Genomic DNA, 19,424 nt, shown 5'->3' on the forward strand with positions numbered 1-19,424 from the left:
TTCTGCAGTGTTCACAATAATCCTGCATCCGCTGCTGGGTGGGCTCGGGGAAGCCCTGGGAAGTGAGGACGGGACTTGTGCTCTGGCATCTTCAGTCCGTCCGAGTCGGGGGACAGGGCTCAGGTGAGGCTTCTAACCGGATCTTCATGCCAACCGTTCCCCTTCCCTCCCTCTCTGCACCCTCCCCGGTGCCACCCCACCTGCCACGAGTATATGAATAAGACAAGGAGACCCAGCGCTGACTGAGCCAATATCTTGTCATCTATTTCTCATTATTCCAGCTAGGTGGGATTCCTGTCCGGGGTCAGGGGAGCCAGGGCCAGGCTCTCCACGCTCCTCCCTGTCGTGGTAGATGGAGAATGAAATCAGGTCTGACCTGGGCCTGGGCTCCCTGGGGAGAAAGGCTTTGGATACAAAGACTGTCTGGACTAGAAAGAAACTGTCCTAGTTGCTGGCCCTCGGAGGAGGAGCCTCACTTTGTTCCATCCTTACCCGGGAGCTTCCAGAATCCCCTGGTGTCTGCCCAGGAAGGAACCACACTGATGATGAAGATGCTTAATTAGGTCCCTGTGCCTTTCCCTTCCCATCTCAGGCCACACCCACATTTATAAGACCTTTGCTCTCTACAAAGTGTCTGAATACAGTGATTGAAGCTACATTAAAGCCAGCGCCTGTGCCCTGGAGATGCTGCACCCAGCCGGAAGCACCGGTGGGGGCATGAGCCACCTCGGGGCAGTCATTTCCCAAAGCAGCAGCACAGAATCAGAGGGCACAGCGGAGTCCACTCCATTCCTCCGAGATCAGGTGATGGGGTGGGGGGAGGAGAGGACAGGGTTCGGCAACGGAAAGGGAGGGAGCCCCAGGCACGCAGCTCTGCACCAGGAGAGTAGTGACATTCCTAGTCCAAAAGTCAAGTCTCAGCCGGACTGGCTGCATCCCCCCAGGGAAGCCTCAGATGTTCATTGTCAGGTTGATGAACTGGGAAGGAAGGGAAAGAGAAAGAGAGGTAAGGGCTGGTGAACCCGGCATTTCCCTCCCAGCCCCCGGAAAGGCCCCGTTGGCTCCTAGGTTCCAGGACCTGAGATTTGAATTGAATTGGTTTGGGGCATGGCCAGCGCACTGGGGTTTAAAGTTGCCCCAAGAGCCCTGGCCAGTTTGGCTCAGTTGTTAGAGTGTCAGCCCATGGAGACTGAAGGTCTTGGGTTTGATTCTGGCCAAGGGCGTGTACCTCGGTTGCAGGCTTGTCCCCAGCCCCAGTCGGGGTGCGTGTGGGAGGCAACCAATCAATGTATCTCTTCTGGTACTTTGGGTCTTTGGTGAAGAGGTCACTGAATGCCAAGCCTATCCGCTCCCCTTGCAATGTGGACAGGAGGCAACGGCCACACTTTCTTCATGCTTATTGGTGGCAAAACCTTGAAGTGAATTAGGAATCAAGGTGGGCCCAAGGGTTCCTCTCGCTTTCCTAAGAGACTAGCTTGAGTGTGAACATCTTTTTCTTTGGAATCCTGGGTGTTTTTTACAGCTGTCAGTCAGAGGAGTCATATTTATGGGATGTGTTGTTCATGCTAAACATGAGAGAGAGTGCTAGAAAAGAAAAATGCCCTGTTTCCATTCTCAGTGTGTTTGTAATGTATCCAGGGAGCCAGGATATGCACATGGGAACATTAGTGATGAGCCAACATGATCAATTGCTAAATTATATCCCCAAAGCTAAATGTTAACCCGCTCATGCAAACACATTCGGCAAACGTTTATGGAGTGTGGTCTGAGGGCCCAGCCCTGGCTGGATCCTTGAGCGGAAGGTCCGCCTGGGTCATACCTCGTTTATGTTGAGATGAATGAACTCCTCGTCCTTCGTGCTGAGAGCCTGGAACACCCCTGGTGCGAGAGACGTGAGAAAGGCATCATTGCATGGACCGTTCCTTCAACAGGCTTAGCTTTTCCCCAGGACGAGGGCCCTCCCTGGAAGCCGGCGGAGGAGCTGCTCCACCTGGTGGCGAACACGGATCTAGAGCACAGGCCTGACTCAGGCCCACTCGCTGAGCCTCTTGAATACAGTGATGCAGGGAGCCAGTGGCCTTAGCACTGGGTGGCATGTGTTGTCATCTACAATAACCAGCAGCCCCTGAATCCCAAACATCTCCCCTCTTAACCCTTTGGGGGCTAAGATCCCTTGCAACCCATTTGTCTACTCCCGGAATTATCACACATGTACATGAAGTTTTGCATGAGTCTTGAAAACTTAGGAGTCCCTCCCTTATGAGAAGGTGAGCACTGCGGGTGCTCCCACATGTCGGAGGAGCCGAGTAGGAGGGAGAGCCCGTCTGAGCCGGATGCTGCGTCTACTGCAACAACCTGAGAGAGGGACTTTGCTCTCTCGGCCTCGGTCTCCCATCTTAGCCAAAGTGGTCGAGCCAGTCACCTGGGACCTTTAGGGGTGTTGTCATAGAATTAAAGAGACAGACTGCAACAGCCAAAGGCAGTGAGTGGATCCCGAGACAGCCAGGCAAATGTAAAAAGAGGGCCTGGGAATTTCAGCAGGGACCAGCTGTCAGGTGAGGTTAAGGACTTACGGAGAATGTTTTAAGGTATGCAAATTGCTAAAAACAAGTCTATCGTTAGAAACGAAAGGACCAAGTTCTTGAGATCTGTTATTAAATAATTCAGGGGGAAACAAGGACGTGTTGGGAAACGTATGGAAAACATTACAAGATGACAATTATTGAGGCTGGAACCACCTGGGGAATTTTTACAAATACCGACACTGTGTGTCACCCCCAGATTCTAATTTAGTTTGGCTACTGGGCAGCCTGGTCTTCAGAATTCTGAAGCTTCCCCAGAAACTGTAACGCGTGTGGCAAAGTTTGAGAAGCACAGGTAAGGGGAGCATGGGAACTGATAATTATTCTTTATATTTAAGCCTTGATTACAAATATCTAGAATAAGAAATTAAAATAATCCTGGGGTAAAGCCCTAGCCTTGGTTTTCTTAAAAGTTCTACAGGTGATGACTCTAATGTGTGGGTCCCAGGTGGGTGGTGTTGAGCCTGAAGCACCTTCTACCTAATATTCTTTGATTATGAGGACAGGTCGAGCACCCCGATGGAAAGCTTGCGCCTGAGGGGACTTAGAAAGGACAAAAGCAGTTGAGAGAGAGAAGCTAGACAATCTCATAATTTCTAGGTCATTTTTGACTACCCCATGGTAAAATGCACCTCTAACTACTAACACTAACGACTGGTGACCACCTGGAGAAAGCCCAGACTCCTGGCCTGACATCCGAAGCCCTCAGGACCTGCTCGCCTCCCTCAAGTCAGCATTAGCAGTCCAAACATATGCCTATTGGCCATGTACGGCCCTCCTGGAGCTCACCAGCCAGGCAGACATGCTCCCAACAAGTCATACGTGTTCTAATGACACAGAAGGAGCAGAGGGAGCTCCAGCACTGGGGATGCGAGAGCACAGACCCGGCCTTGGCTTAGCAAGGGCCCTGAGGTCACCTGGCAGACACACTTCAGAAAACACCGACAGGACCAGCTTCATCCTTTGTGAGCCACAGTGCAAAATGGCAACAAGGACTTTTTGATCAAAATTATGAGGAGTCAAGATGGTGACCCCAGAGTGTCAAACCAAATGTGGGCGCCCTCGGGGCCCAGTGCCCGGGGCACCTGCCCAGATGGCACCCCCATGGCAGCCGCCCCGGTGCTGAGTCACAGGCCCCAAACGCACCTCATTCAGGCTCAACTCTGTGACAATATGACAATAAACTGCAGACTCCAGGGACCGCCTACTCATAATCGCTCTCCCCTCTTGGGGTAACAAATCTTGTTCGAGGTAACTGGGTCAGTGTCTAGGGCTCAGGAAACAAAGGCGGGTGGAAAGGGGGAGAGAGAATCCTGATTCTGTGCTATGGTGAGATCTGACCTGAAATCGGGCCTTTCTCAGATAGGAGGCAGGACCCCACCCCCTGCCTGTTGCCCTCCCACGAAGACACTGAAAGTACATAGAGAAAAGCTGTCATCACTAATGGACTGTGGGGAAGACTCGCACATTCCCACACGGCACAGACACCAGGCCCTGCCTCCCTGCGGCCCATCTTTGCCCTAATTTTTGGCAGGTTGTTTCTTATACTCTTGGAAGGTGACTGAGGCAAGGAGGCCTCTCCCAGGGCTGAGGACAGGGCCCCGGACACTTACGGCTGGCGTTTTCCAGCCGAACCAGGCAGTTGAGGAAGTCATCGAAGCTCAGCTGGAGCTCCTCGTCCGCATACCTGAGGACAATCAGCTGCAGGAGGTGGCTGCTCAGCTGAAAGCCTGCAGGGAACGGAAAGGCGACAAGGCGGCTGAGTCCCAGGGGTACAGCGTCGGGGAGCATCTGCCAGCGGGGGGTGAGCTAATGACAGGGAGCTCCCGGACCTGGGCTGAGTGCAGTGTGACAGTGTGGGGGGCAGTGCAGGGGACGTCACAGCTGTGCCTTCTGAGTTGGATGAGTGCATGGCCTTGGTTTTGACGCCAGCCTCACCCATCATATCTCTGCCTTTTCAGGAAGCCTCCTTTGGGGCAACTTAACGCTGGGCGGTGCCTGAGCCCCGCTCCCACTCCCACACCAGCCCTCCCTCTAGGTCTCTGTCTGAGCCCATGTCCAGCTGCCCGTCTGGCTCCTGCTGGGCCGTGACACCTGCCGTGAGGGGATCTTTCGCAGGAGCATTTTAACCCAAAGGTGTTGTGGGCTCTAGAAACTGAGTTTCTCAAAGAATGAAATCTTACCATCGTGACAGCATGAATGGACCTACAGGGCATTATACTAAGTGAAATAAGTCAGACAGAAAGACAAATACCATATGATCTCACTCGTATGTGGAATCTAAAGAACAAAATAAAACACACTCATAGACACAGAGAACAGGCTAATGGTCTCCAGAGGGGAGGGGGCTAGGGGTTAGGTAATAAAATCGAAGGATTAAGAAGTACAAGTTGGTAGTTAGAAAATAGTCACAGGGATGTAAAGTTCAGCAGCGGAAATAGCCAATAATATTGTGATGACTATGTAAGGTGCCAGGCGGGTCCTGGAAATATCGGGGGGATCACTTTGTAAAGTATATGATTGTCTAACCACTGTGCTGTACACCTGAGACTAATACAAAATAATATTGAATGTCAACTGTAATTGAAAATAAAATTTAAAAAGCAATCTCGTTTCTCGGCAGGGGCGCTGCAGCCCACAACGGCTGAGGGGGTACAGGGGCCCGTTCGCCCCCATGCACGACGGGGTGAGAACTCCAGGCTGGAGCTGGGGCCTGAGTTTCAGCCTCATGCTGCTCCAGGGGCCGTTTCTTCACTTCTCTGGACTTTGGTTTCCTCGCTGGTTAAATGAGGGGTTGAGAGGAGGTAAAGCTCCTTTTAAATCAATATTTAATGTGCTGCTTTCTAACCAACGGCCTCCCCCTTGCATTTCCACGTACAGGCTCACTTTCCAGGAAACATTCAGCGTTTCCACCAGGGTCAAAGTCCACTGGGGTCTCCCTGCCTCCTGGTCCCAATTCCAGACAACAGGTGGCCAACCGGACACCGAGCACAGTTTCTGGAGCCGGCACAGGGGAGCTGGCTGCTGGCAATGCCCTGAGTCCTGGCGTCTGCTCTCTCTCGATGGCAATCCCCTCTCCCCCTCCCAAGTCAGGATGGAAAGGCCTGGCCATACCCCTTCTCTCTGCAGGGTCCCCTCTGTCCCCTGCTCCATCGTCCTGCCCTAGAAATGGGGTCCCCACCCCCTAACAATATCTGTGGCACTCTGTACATTTATAACTAATCTTGTTTTCTTCTCCCTTGCGTAGGGCCCAAGCAAGTCCTGGTTTTGTACATTCTGTCCCTTTAGCAGACCATGACGCTGACAGTGTTTCCACCTGCTTGGTTTACCTGGCAGGGAACCAGATTACAGGCCTGGCAGGCCCGGGGGACAGGCCTACAAAGCAGGTTTTGTGGCGGGGGCCGTGGGCTGCAGTGTCCGTCCTCAGCTATGTGAGAGGACGGCTGAGCCCCAGAGACTCGACCAGCCAGGGCAGAGACTGCCAGCGGCTCAGGACCCCCACCTGGAGCCCATCCCTTGTGCAGGAGGCTGAGTATAACCATGACTGAATCATCCACTTTGGATTCAGTCTGCTGGTGACAGAGCCAGAGACAGGGCCGCAGGTGGCTCCTCCCTGACCCAGAACCATGGGATGGGGCTTGTCCTGCCTCATCCATGGTCATCACTTCTGAAAGCAGAGGTTAGAGGTTTGGGTGCACTGTGGCTTGCCACCGACGGGTCCCATGGACTCTGCTTGACCAGAAACATCGCCCAGAGGCTGAGGGGCCTCAGGGTCAGGCTAAGTCCATCCTTGGTGGGTTCAGTTTAAGGATTCCTGCCAATATCACGCCATTTCTATCAATGTTGCACAGTAGTTTGAATACCGGGGGCCCTGGTGTGAGTGAGAGGGTCCTGAATTTGAGGTCCAGCTCTGCCACAAAATGCTATGTGTCGGGTGATCAAAGACCGGCCCCCTCCTAGGGCGGGAGAAGCAAATGCCACCCAGACAGCCCCGTGCCCATGTGCCAGGCGTTTCCTTACCCGCAGCTCTCAGGGCGGCCCGCAGCTCATAGGAGGACATGGTGCCGGACTTGTCAGCGTCGAACTGAATGAAAAGGTTCTGTGGGTGGACACAGGAGTGAGGACCACAGAGCCCCCTGAAGGCGCCTTCGATGGCAGTAACAGGGGACAGCCAGCCAGGAGGGGAGATTCCTCACAGGGGTGGGAGGCATTGGTTGGGGGGCCTCCAGAGAAGGGGGGTCCTCTTGTTTTCTTTGTCATTTGGGCAGTTGCACTGAGACACTTCGAATGATCAGAAGTAAGTGCTGGAGTCCCACCCTGCTTCCCTCCCTTTGCCCTCTGAGCGCAAACTCTCCAGCCGGGCCTTTTAAAACGCCCTCTGCTCTGGGCTCATAAGATCCCCTAGAGGCCACATGCTCACTAGTTACATACTGTCCACATCTTCAGTTTGTCCCAGAATACTTTGAATTCATCGAACTCTAGCTTCCCGTTGCCACTGGTCTGTGCCCAGTGCATTAAGGAAACTGTGAGTGTGTTTCGGCCTGAGGATCCTCTGGGACCTCCCACCTGGGACTGGAGGGAGATGCAATGGGCTGGCTGGGTGACCTGGGGAACACGGATTCAGGGCATTGAGGGAGGTGATTGTGGGTGACCTGGGGAACACGGATTCGGGGCATTGAGGGAGGTGATTGTGGGTGACCTGGGGAACACGGATTCAGGGCATTGAGGGAGGTGATTGTGGGTGACCCGGGGAACACGGATTCGGGGCATTGAGGGAGGTGATTGTGGGTGACCCGGGGAACACGGATTCGGGGCATTGAGGGAGGTGATTGTGGGTGACCTGGGGAACACGGATTCGGGGCTTTGAGGGAGGTGATTGTGGGTGACCTGGGGAACACGGATTCAGGCCTTTGAGGGAGGTGATTGTGGGTGACCTGAGGAACACGGATTCAGGGCTTTGAGGGAGGTGATTTAATTACTATACCGTGAATCTCTGAAGAGGGGTGAGATGGCAGTGGCACCAAAAGCTTGGCAAAAACACACAAAAACTCCTTCATTCCCTTGCATGGGACCCCAAAGTAGCAACAAGATCCCCAAGTCCCTTCAAAAATATTCCCCTCCTTGGCCGGTCTGTGCCTTTTGACTCTGGTCCAGTTCTGGCACCAGGGGTCTCCGTCTCCAGGCCTTGGTTTTTCCTGGGAAGAAAGGCTTCCTGCTAGGGAGGGGCCCCTTCCAAGAAGGCCTGCACTAGAGAGAAACACTCAGCATCTACTCTGCCCACGCATCGGGAAGGATACGTCCATCAGAGAAATGATGTTCTTGCAGGAAATCAGGCTCAGCTTCTGGAACCGGATGTCCTTTTCTGAAATCACACGAGAAAGCAGAGTTCAGATCACCGCTGGAAAGATAAACCTGTTTCCATCTGCTGCAAGGCCAGCCGCGTGGTTAGCTCTGGGGCTGGGGAGGGCGGTGACCCGCTCACCCTCTTAGGATGCAGGGTGAGTAGAAGTTAATATGGCCTTTTGGGAGGAAAATTTGCAAAATATGAAAAAAGCCTTAAAAATGGGAATATCCTTCTATCCATTTATTCTAGTTTTAAGAATCCCAAGCAAAGAATTACCAGTTAAGCTTTCTGTCATCAGGTTGTTTATAATGGCAAAAAATTAGAAATGATATAAATGATCAGTGGAAAGGTATGGGCAGTAAGTTAGGTCCACATGATAGATTATCAGACAGTTCTTAAGGGTCATGTTTTTGAAGCAGATTTAATGACCTGGGAAATTGGAGAAATCTGAACACACACACACTGCCAGGGGAGATGTAAAAGTCACTTTGGAAAATACTTGGGTATCTCGTTCAAACATTAAAAATAGAATTACCATGTAACCCAGCAATTCTCTTAGCTCCACATCCCAGAGAAATGAAAACATATGTCCACACAAATAACTCGTACACGAATGTTCATGGCAGCATCATTCCTAACAGCCAAAAAGTGGCCCGAACCTACTGCCCATCGGTGGAGGGATGCAGAAATAGAGCGCGGCAGATTCATTCACACCGGAATATTGTTCAGCCGTTATAAAGAGAAATGAAACATCAGCACATGCTATGGCACGGGCGACCCTTCAACACGCTGTGCTGAAAGGCGCCAGTCAAAAAGGACCATGTCACTCCTTTCACATGAAAGGCCCAGAACGGGCACATCTATAGAAACAGAAGGTCCATGCGTGTTTGCCAGGGACCGGGGGAAGCGGCTATAGGGTTTCTTTCTGGGATCGTGAAATGCTGTAAAATTGATTGTGGTGATGGTTGCCCACCTCTGTGAACATATCAGAAACCACTGAATTGTATACTTTAAATGGGCGAATTATATCTCAAAGCTGTTATATTAAAATATAAAATTGTATCTATAATTTAATACTAATTACGAGTATGTATATACACACAGATTACATATATGATACACATTCACAAAGACACACATATATGTTAACGGTGATGAGATTATCGAGATTATGAGTGGTGAGATTACTGGTGCTTGTCAACTTTGTCATTAGGCTTTTCTGCATTTTTAGAATTTTCTACCATAAACCCGTTTTTGTAATCAGGAAGTGAGCGATGAAAGCTCTTCTTAAAGCGTGTCTAACACCAGCCCTGAGAAGTAGGCCTCTGGCTCCGAGGAGCAGGGGGGCCCAGAGAGCCGAGGAGGCCCAGGCTGTGTGCTGTCCCAGGTCCTTTCCTGGGAGCCCTGGGGTCCCCAATGGGGGGGGGGGGGAAGGTGAGCACTTACTCTTTTGTAGCACAGCATTTAAAACATACTCAAGCTCCTCTGCAGTCACCTCCATGTCCTGTTCAATGGAGAAAATTGCTCTTTGCAGCCCTCAGCACGTTTTTTGTGAATTTCTTCAGTTCTGAGCTTGATTTGGCTCAAGGGACAGACTGGCCCTCAAGAGCCTGCTGCAGGCCCAGGTGAATCTCCCTGGTGGCCGCAGCTGGCTGCTCACTTCTTGGGGGACCTATAGTGGGGAGACCTGCGACCAACCCAGAGAGGGCAGAGAGAACTGGGCCAGGCCCTGCACGCTTCCCAGGCCCTGAGCTAAAGCTCCCACAGGCTTCTGATGTCGGAGGATGTTTGGGTACAAGCTCCGAGCCCCTGCACAGAGGCATCACCTGGAGGGCTTTGAAATGCCTGCACTGGGAGCACCATTTCAATCAGAAGACCAGGAGCAGGGACAGAGAAAACCCAGGGTCCCCTACAAGCAAACTGAATGACAGGGGGTGGGAACGGGGCCCAGGGGCAAAAGGACAGACTCTCTTCTTCCCTGAGGACCTCTCCCCACCCCTCCAATCCCCACCCCCGCCCCTGCCCAGCCCCGGTGTTAAGGGACAAAATACTGGTACGTGTATACAATTTAATGGTGGCCTCCTGAACAACATCGTCTTCAAACAGAGTGGAGAGAAGGCAGTGATTTCTGGGCAGGGTTCAAAGGAGCCACCTCGTGAGGCTTCCCACACTGTCTGAGCTCCCTTGGGTGCCAGGTCCTCATCAGCGGTGGTGTGAGAGGTGCGGTGGGGGTCCCTACAGGGCCTCTCAGGGCCCAGGGCTGGCCTCACTGAGCTACGAGCCCCACCATGCCTGGGCACTAAGCATCGGGGAAGCGTGCTGAAAAACACCCTGGGTTGGGGGCACCTTGGACATCCTTGGCCATCCAGGCCTGGGCAGCCACCGGGCACCTCACCTCCCCCGCGATGCTTTCAAACAAGGCCCGGAACTGCCGCTCCTCCTCCGTCTCCTGGCCTGGTGGCGTCGGCTTCGGGGGCTGAGAATGAACCAGAGGAGCTCGCATTGGAGCCACAAAAAGGACACTTGGTATTTGCTTTCCCATAGAAAGAGTGGAAAGGAGAGGCCTGGCTGGAGCTGGCGCCACCGTGGGAGGAGCCAGGACCTCCTAGCCACGTAACACATGCTGTTCAGAGGCTCCAGAAACTGGCCCTGCAGTGGCACTGGGAGCGCAGTCACGGTTCCTTGTGAAGGCCCCTGGGAAGGAGCGTCTGAAGGACTTGTTAGTGGCCTCACAGACAGATGAGAGCACTAAAGGAAGGGGACTCCTGATCCAATTAGCATCCAATTAGCATCCCCACCTGGGCTGTCACCACTCCCTGCGCTGCTGTTTCACACTCAGCACCCAGCACCCTGCCTGTAATCAGCTGCTCAACCACCCATGCTGGGGGCCAAGTCTTTGAGGGTGGAGTATGTTCCCAGCAGGGAGTCTGTTCCCAGGGAGAAGTCTGTTCCCAGCGTGGGACACGGGGCCAGGAAAGAGCTCGGCAAGAGTTTGGGGTGTTCGTCTTGTTTTGTTAATACCTCGATCCAGAGAGGCATTGAGAGCAGCAGGTGCCCTTCTGAGAGCACATCACTGCTACTCTGGGATGTCAGGCTGTTCCCGTGACACCTGAGCACCTGGGGAAAGCCTCACAGCCCTCGGACAAGCATAAAACCAGCCCCTGACCTCCCAACACGCAACACGGGAGTCGCGTGGTCCCTGCGTCCACAGTGAAAGAGTCTGCCGGCCTCTCTCATTTTCTTCTTATTTCTTGTAAATTGAATACATTTTACAGATATACCACCTCCCCCAGAGGCAGCAGCTGCCTCTCAGGGAACGAAGCGAGTGGGTAGCACAGAGGTCACTCCAAACAGAGCTTCCCACTGGGCACCTGCCTGGTCCCCATGCCGGTCCCGTTGGGCTGTTAGGAGACAGAGCCTTGCTCTGCAGGAGGTTCATTGGGATCAGGTGCTTACTTGATCGCAGGTAACCATTCCCTGACCTTTCGAGTTTTATGTGACATTTTAGTTACAAGGACAGGCTCCAGGACAGCCACTGGGTCCCCCGCTCCACAGAAACACAAAAAGGCTCACCTCAGGGAGGTCAATGTCCACATGTCCGTCCAGGTCCCTGTGGAGGCAGAAAACATGCTGACTCAGTGGTGCCTTAACCCCCTCTTTCGGATCTGCGGCGCCGAAGGGCCCGGAGGGCCTGGAAGGTCCTGTCCCATGAAGCCCCTCTTTGCAGGGCCGTTGACATTTCACAGGGTCTGCATGCTCATGCCCTGACCTCACTGACCCCTTGGCACCCAGAGCCTGCCCAGCATGAAAACAGGGGGAGGCCGCTTGGCCACCACCGAGGGGAATGTGCACATTCTGGTTTCTGGAAGGAAAAGCTAAACTGCAGTCATTCCTCTTTCCTGGATGCGCTTTAACGAGGGGTGTTTGTGAAGCATCCTGTAGAAGAGCAGAGGCCCGGGGCCCAGAGAGCCGAGCAGCCTTCATGCTCTCCGCAGGCTGTGCATCTCCAAAGGAGACCCGTGGTCATCAGAGACAGGCACTTAGCCACGGAGAGTTAATCATTCGAGGTGGGATTTTTTTGTGTGTGTTAAAGATTTTTTATTGATTTTTAGAGAAAGGGGAAGGGAGAGAGAGGGACATCTATGTGAGAGCAGAATATCGATCGGCTGCTTCTTGCACATCCCATGTACCAAAAGGTCAAAGGTTCGATTCCCAGTCAGGGCACATGCCCAGGTTGTGGGTTCGATCCCCAGCAGAGGCATGCAGGAGGCAGCCGATTGATGTTTCTCACATCAGCGTTTTTTTTCTCTCTCCCTCTCCCTTTCTCTCTCTAAAATCAATAAAAGCATATTAAAAATTAAAGACCTTATTGCTTCTATGTAGCTGATGAGAAAGAACCACACCTTTTGTAATCAGCTTGGGAAACCCAATGAGATTTTATAACTGGAAGTATTCTGCATGCGCCCCATCAATCCAGTTCTATCCCACAAACAAAAGATAAAACCAGAGCAGGCTTTGTAGCCAGTCGTCTCTGTCTTGTTAGCTGAGGTTTCCCTTTGCTGGGGATGAGCTGGCTTACACAGAATTAGTCGAGTTTGCCGTTCTCTGAGACCCTTGCAATGTCTCCATTGGAAAAAGAAATGGATTCTCATACCTTGCACCATTTTTTACCTCTGCCGCAGAGCAACCAATGGGGAATGGGCAGCAATGGGAAATTTTTCCCATGGAAGTAACTGATTCAAAACAATTTTGCTAAGACCCTACAAAGGAGAGGTGGTGAAAGTCAGGTATGTCCAATGGGAGGCAGTGTCACCAATATTTATTTAAACTGGAGATGCAAGAACATGTCATTCTTAAAATTTGCCATAGCCACCCCCTTTGTCGTGCAGAGACATAAGTCTGGTATCCCTAAATGTGGCTCCCACCCCAGAAACTTCTTGGTATAAGGATCTGGGAAATGAAGGGCCCCACCCCAGAGCGTCTTGCGAGCACCATTCTGGGAGCAGGTGGAGAGAGTAACTTTTTGATGGTTCCTTTGAAGAGGGGAAGAACACAACTCAAATGGAAATGTCCCCTGCTTTGCAAATGGGTTAAGAAACCCTCCTGCCTGGCTTCTCGGGTGTATCATGGAAAAGGGAAGCATGGGGCCGTGGCTCCAACGGCCTCCTAGTGACTTCTCTGTGGATGAGCCGTGTGAAAGGGATTCTTGACCCTGTCACTCACCGGGTGATGGCTTTCTTCTCCGAAAAGATCCTCAAACAGAAATCGGCTTCCTGATGGGGCTCGAAAGTGCTGGGAATGAGGATGTAGTCCCCGGGGGGCAGCTTGAACCTGTCTGAGACTTCTCGCAGGTTGATGAAGGTTTTGCTCCTGGCCTGGGAAGCATGGTATCTGAAGAAGTCTTTGTTGAGGTGCTCCTCTTTACCTGGGCACTGCAGCGGGACAGGCGGGGGTGGTTTCTCTAGGGGGGGCTGTTGGTTTGGGCTATTTGGGCACAGTTTGGGGACTGGCCATTGAGTCTCAGGTGTGAGTGCCAAGGAGGAACCGAGAATTTAGAGCTCGGATGGTGAGCTCTGAGAAGCAGCTGGCTTCCACCCACCTGATAAATGGCATAGCCGATGGTCAGCACGTTGGCGCCAAACCGCTTGAGTTTCCTTCGGTCCTTCTGCATCAGGGCCACGAGCAAAGTGCACTCCTCCTGCCCGTTGTCTTTCTCAGTCAGGGACAACTTTATTTGCGGGTTGGTCCAAAAGGTATCTGCCATTTGAAAGAGGCAGATTATTTTTCCTCCTTTTTAAAAAAGCATGAAGGGGACACACACACACACACACACACACACACACACATGCACCCCTGTGCAGCCCGCCCCAAACCTGAGAAAATACTTTCTCCCTCCCCGTTCCCATCACCGTCTTGCCCTACTTCCCAGACCCCCGTGAGAGCGCGGTGTTCTCTCGCTCACTGCCACCTTCTCTTGGAGCATTTCCACTATCTGTTGAACCATTTCCCTTGCAGCTTTTTAAAGACATTCTTGTGGGTCTCATTGGCTATGGTTTGTTCTAATTTTTTCCATTTGACATGTCAAAGGGGAGACGTGCCCAGCCTGTCTGATGCTCATGCAATTTGAGCAGAGTCGAGCTCCCTCCCAGCTCCAAGGGTGAACTCGGATGCATCCAGGCGAGGCCCTCTAGCCACAGGAATTGGAGCAAAGCTAATCCACCCATAGCCTCCACCAGGCAGGACTGGTTCAAGGAATTCCCAATTAGAAGGAAGTTGAGGACTTTTATTTAATGACATTTAGGAGCACTTTAGGATATTTTTCCCCCTCATTGATTTTTAGAGAGAGTGGAAGAGATGGAGGGAAGGAGAGAGAGAGAGAGAAACATCGATGTGAGAGAGATGTTGCCTCCCACATGTGCCTCGACTGGGGCCTGGGGAGTGAACTGCAACCCAGGTACATGCCCTTGACTGGGAATCGAACCAGTGACTCTTTGGTTCGGTGTCCACTGGCTGACTCTCTAACTGCTGAGCCACACCGGCCAGGGCACATTGAGGAGCTCTTGCTGTGACTATAAAGACAGGCAGACTCAGGAAAAAGTCAACAGAGGAAAGAAGGCAGAACAGAGAATTACAAACACGCAGGTGGTAGATCTGTGCTTGAAGGCCACCCTACGTCTCCGAACTGTTCAATAACGTAGGACAGTAAATTCTTTTTATGGCAGGACCAGTGTGCGAAGTGTTTCCTATCACTTGTATTGGAAAATAACCTAAGTGGTGAAACAAGGGAGTTTCCCTAAGCAATTCTCACCCAGTTTTCCGCCAGGTGGCCTCAGCCGCTTTCCCCAGTCATCCCTGAAACCCTGCACTCTAACCCCATACTTCAGGCTCTCTCTAGGGACCTGGTCCCGATCCACTGACATCCCCGGGCTGGACTGGACTCTTGGGAATGATAGAGAGAGTGACAGGCAGGCTACCAACCCAGGAAATTGCGGCAGCCCCCAGCCGTGGAGCCCCGCACCCAGCTTCCTTGGTGGACCGTCACCTCCCATTTGTGAAGAGTGTCTTCCTCCAGGGCATCAGGCGTGAGGTTGCAGATCTCTACTTTGTCGAAATGGGCCTTAAAGTCACTGAATGCCATCCTGCAACAGAGTGGGGGGACCCAATGCATTGGTGGTGATGGCGATGGCATGACTCATTCATCCATTCACTCATCCACTCATCCCTTCAGTCGCTCACTCATTCATTCAGTCACTCATCCCTTCACTCACTCACTCACTCACTCACTCACTCACTCACTCACTCACTCACTCATTCATTCATTCACTCATTAATTCATTCACTCTTCTAACAGTGCCTGCCCCCGTCCTCAAGGAGTGGGAAGAGTTCAGTGTGGGGGGACAGAAAACACACACAACACAAGTTAAGGAAAAGATTAGAAAGGTGAAAAGAAACCAAAGGTAAAAATGTAGGTTGATTATATGTAAGCACTACAGAGGAAAGTCAGGTGAAGGGGGAGGGCGTAAGGGGAGGTGCTAGCAGCGGAGGGTGGGAGGGAAGGCCTCGCTGAGCAGCTGGGGAGACCCAGGGACGCTCCTCTTTGCTGGGCCTCCCGTTTGGGGTTCCCTCACTTCCCCTGCCTCATTCCCCCTTCCCTCGCTAGCCTGGCCTCGGGTACCGGTAGCCTCTCAAGCTTTTCCTTGCTTCCTGCTCCTATCTGGCAGTCCGTGTGAGGACACTGACTCCCAACCTCAGCACGTTTTCTCTGCTAGTTTTGCTCTTTTCACCTAACTCATTAACCCAGAGTCTCTGTACTCAAAATTCAAGGTGAATTTGTGTCTAATTTCCAATTCCACAGCTCGCCAATCTCTCGAACACCCCACAGGGTTTCCACAAATTTCTTCTACTTTCGACTGCAGGGTTCCTGGGGCTGAGATGGCTGGCAGGTCACCAAAGCTGGCCCATCAGAACAGGGCTGGGGACTGCACCCCACCCTTTGTCTAGGGTGGAAAGTAAGCAGTGGTGTGTTAGTTCTGGGCCAAGGCTTTCAGGAAGTGGAAATGTCCTCTCCAATCTTTCCTTTCCCTCCTCTTCTGCTGGCTTCCTGCAGATGACCTTGGGACCCCAAGGGATGTTGGAGTCAACAGTGGAAGGAACTTGGGTCCCTGAATTACTGCCTGGAGACAGCCACCGCAGAACAGGAATGGCCTCGTGGACTGTTACAACGAGTGAGAAATAAACTTTATTGCATTTGCACCTTTATACATTTTGGGTCTATTTGTTATAGCAGCTAGTGCTACCCTAAGTCATTGGTCCTTGAAGTATGGAGCCACCATAGCAGAATCCTAAATATGTGATATCAGCTTAGCAGCTGTGCAGGAGGTTGCAAGGAAGTATTGGAGCTGGAAAATAGACATCCGTGCCGTGAATGGCAAAATATCTGCTAGAACTCTCTTCTGTAACAATATGGAAGACAGAGCAAAGAAATGCCCACTGGGCTGTGCCCTAGGGGGAAAGAATGGAAAAGCTGAATGTGTGCTGGGTTTTGTTTGTTCTGTTTAGTAAGATGTTATAAGAAAGAGATGAGCCTAGGCAAGGACTGACTGGTTGAAGCACATGAAAGGGAAGCGAGCCAGACACAGGAAAGTTGTGGTCTCGCCAGGTTGGAAGGGCCCCATGTTTCTAGACCCGAGAAGAAGAAATAAGATAGAAATAAATCTCCTAGGAATAAAGGCCCATGACACATTTTTAGTTAAACAAAGAGATTCAGTCCAGATTCGGCACACTTCCTTCTCACGTAGGTCTATGTTTTTAGAGGCTCTCAAGGTAACTGTGTTCAGGGCCCCTGTCTTCAAATTCACCGCAAAACTCGGAGCTCAGAGGAGGGACGCAGGAGACCGAGGCTCCACCCCAGGTTCTCTGGGTACTGTAACTCCCTTGAGGCCCAAACCTGGAGATGGGGTGAGTTCCCCAAAACATAACAGATTAAGTTCTCTGCCAGCTTGGATGCACATAAAGGATTTGAGAAAGAATTATTTGATTTACCAAAAATAAATAAGTGAAAGAAAGGAAATAAATAGAGAAAGGTGTGCTCCTGGCACCCCAGGTCCGTGGGGCACGCTCGTACCTGTTGCGTGGCTAACGCAGACATGGAAACAGAGAAGGCACCCTACCAGAACTCCCCGTCATCCAGGGCAGTGTGACACAGGCGCTGCTGCTCCGCTGGGCCCACTGCACGCCACTCGGAGGAGCTGGGAGGAAGCACAGTCAGCGTTAGGTCTCCGGTCGCGAGCAGCAGCCCCAAAGCCACCAGCCTTGGGTGGAGGAGCGCCCCTCCCAGGGAGCAGGTGTGCGGGCCGCAGGGAGTGGGTCCTGGCCGGTGGGACCCGCCGGGGGTCTGGAGGCTGTGGGCAGGTGCTCCCCCAGGGCAGCGCACGGAGACAGGCCCTGAGGACTGCGACAGCCCCCCCGTGGAAGATTACCATGGGGTGGGCACAGGGCAATGAAGGGCAGGGTCGCAGAGGGACCCCAAAAGGAAGCCGCAAGTGGATTGAAATGCGGGACCTGGAGCACTTGTCTGACGTATCCTCTCGTTTATAAGCGGACACTTTGAAAAGTGATAACAACGCCTTATGCTCACCCGTGCTTGACACTTCGTGCACCAAGCACCTCCTTTCCCTGACCCCCCAAGAAGTCAGCTGAGACTCGTGCCCAGTCTCTGGACAAAGGGTTCAGGTGAGCAGCCTCCAAGTCCCCGCTGCTCTGTGACCTCCGCAGCCGCCTCCAGGTAGGTCAAACCGAGTCACCGGCACTGCGGCGCTATCGCCAATGTGGCTACTCACCCAGCCCCGCAGATCCTGCCCTGAGGGGTGTGCGTGGGGAGGGCGGGGCCGGGGAGGAGCATCTCTCCAGGTCCCTGGTGCCAGGGTCCGAAGAGCAGAACTAAGAGCCACAGCTGTCTTTTCAAGCCCTTATCTAAGTGCTCACAAGCGGGGAAGGGGCTGCCGGGCTGAGCTGTGCCTTTGGCCCTGTGCTCATCACAGGCAGGATCAGAATCAGAGGTCAGGGTGGGGACGGCTCTCTGTCACCCCGAGGCTGGGTGGGAGCGGGGTGGGGGGAGCAGGCGCGATCCCAGCCTTGGTTCCTGTAAAAACGCACTTTCTTCACTTCTCGCTCTGCGTGTGTCCCGGGAGAAGGGAAAGTGGCCCTTGCTCTTTGTAGGCTGCGTTCTCCAAAGCGGGACTCTGCAGGTCTATTCACGATAGAAGCATCCCATCCATTCCAGTTTCAATATTCCCGCCCTTTCCACTTCCACCAGGAGAGGGAGTCGAGCTCTTTCCCTCCTTTGACCTTGGCCTGGTCTGGTCTGAACCGACAAGCAGTCCCCAAGTGTGTGCTGGTCCCCAGGCTGGAGCCTGGTTAATAAAGCCACCAACACACGGATGTTGGTGACCTGATGGCTTTGTCTGAGCTGAGGACAAACACCAGCTCAGTGTTATTCCAGTTCTAAGCTTGCTGCAGGGCTCCCGGGGCCCCACAAGCTGTCAGTGGGCAAGAGGGTGGGGGGGGGGCCCAGGGGCTCCGGTGGAAGAAGGAGGGAGTGGGGGAGAGACAGCTCCAGGTGGGCCCTACCCAAGCACATGGAAACACCCTAATCCCAGCCACCTGGGCCACTTCCTAAGGGGTGAGGAGGGGACACATACCAGAGAGACAGACCTTTCTTTTAATTGGGGGGTCAAACAAATCACCCAGGAAAACTGCTCTCTAATGGATGAATTTCCTATTCCACTTCCTCCATCTCTCTACTGGGCCACTGGGGCTCTGGCCAGTGGTCAGTGACCATTAGAAAGAGCCCCCTGGTGACCTGCTTGGCAATATTTCAGGGATTCTCACCCCAAATATACTCATTGCCACCCCCCCGCCCCCCCCCCACAAAGACACTGCTTACTGGAGCTACTCATAACTGGAGGTAAAGCCTTTTACAATATCACGGGGATGTGAAAAGTCCCTGTGGGAGCTCGTGTGTTCACTGACATAAATGTAATTACATGAAAGCTAAAGAGAAGCTCTAAGGACCATCCTTGAGACTCCAGTTTGACTGCAAGGGGGTGTGAGGGCGGAAGTCAGGCACCCAGAAGCAGGACAGGGCCCTGAGTAGGAGCCAGGAGGGAACTATAGACAAACTGCTCCTCCCTCACGCTCCTGCCCAGGCCAGCCTGGCCCCGTGTGCCCTGGGAACAGCAAGAAGGGGGATCCGCCAGAGAGACAGGGCAGGGCCTGACCTGTCGCTCCAGGACCCGTTCCACTCCACTTGGCCCCAAGGGTTCCGGACTCTGATGAGCTCGGTTTTCTGGCCTCGGAAGTCTACCTAGAAGAAAAAGCACCGGGGACGTGTGAAATGACAAATTCACCCATGAGCTCCAGCCAGGCCCGGCTTTACTGAAAGCCCCTTGAGTTCTGACACTCTCAAGAAATGTCAAAACTTGTCAATTCTTCACTAG

General features: G+C 52.8%; 1 protein-coding gene across 3 annotated transcripts in view; it reads right to left on the bottom strand.

Annotated features, from left to right (window-relative positions):
* Positions 1-951: 951 nt before the first annotated feature.
* Positions 952-19,424, bottom strand: part of CAPN9 (calpain 9) — a 32,672-nt gene continuing 14,199 nt past the window's right edge. For 2 of the 3 annotated variants that reach the window (XM_016196062.2, XM_016196060.2), the window contains 14 exons: positions 19,206-19,291; positions 17,097-17,174; positions 14,905-15,065; positions 13,526-13,683; positions 13,150-13,358; positions 11,500-11,536; positions 10,322-10,402; positions 9,373-9,430; positions 7,880-7,944; positions 7,014-7,082; positions 6,603-6,681; positions 4,196-4,312; positions 1,820-1,878; positions 952-978 (listed from right to left, as the gene is read on the bottom strand). In XM_016196062.2, coding sequence (XP_016051548.2) covers positions 952-978; positions 1,820-1,878; positions 4,196-4,312; positions 6,603-6,681; positions 7,014-7,082; positions 7,880-7,944; positions 9,373-9,430; positions 10,322-10,402; positions 11,500-11,536; positions 13,150-13,358; positions 13,526-13,683; positions 14,905-15,065; positions 17,097-17,174; positions 19,206-19,291 — 1,284 coding nt within the window. The remainder of the gene's footprint in view (positions 979-1,819; positions 1,879-4,195; positions 4,313-6,602; positions 6,682-7,013; positions 7,083-7,879; positions 7,945-9,372; positions 9,431-10,321; positions 10,403-11,499; positions 11,537-13,149; positions 13,359-13,525; positions 13,684-14,904; positions 15,066-17,096; positions 17,175-19,205; positions 19,292-19,424) is intronic. The other variant, XM_016196061.2, reaches the window with a different exon arrangement.

The sequence above is a fragment of the Miniopterus natalensis genome, chromosome 21 (genome assembly GCF_054644295.1).
Source record: "Miniopterus natalensis isolate mMinNat1 chromosome 21, mMinNat1.hap1, whole genome shotgun sequence".
Taxonomy (NCBI): Eukaryota; Metazoa; Chordata; class Mammalia; order Chiroptera; family Miniopteridae; genus Miniopterus; species Miniopterus natalensis.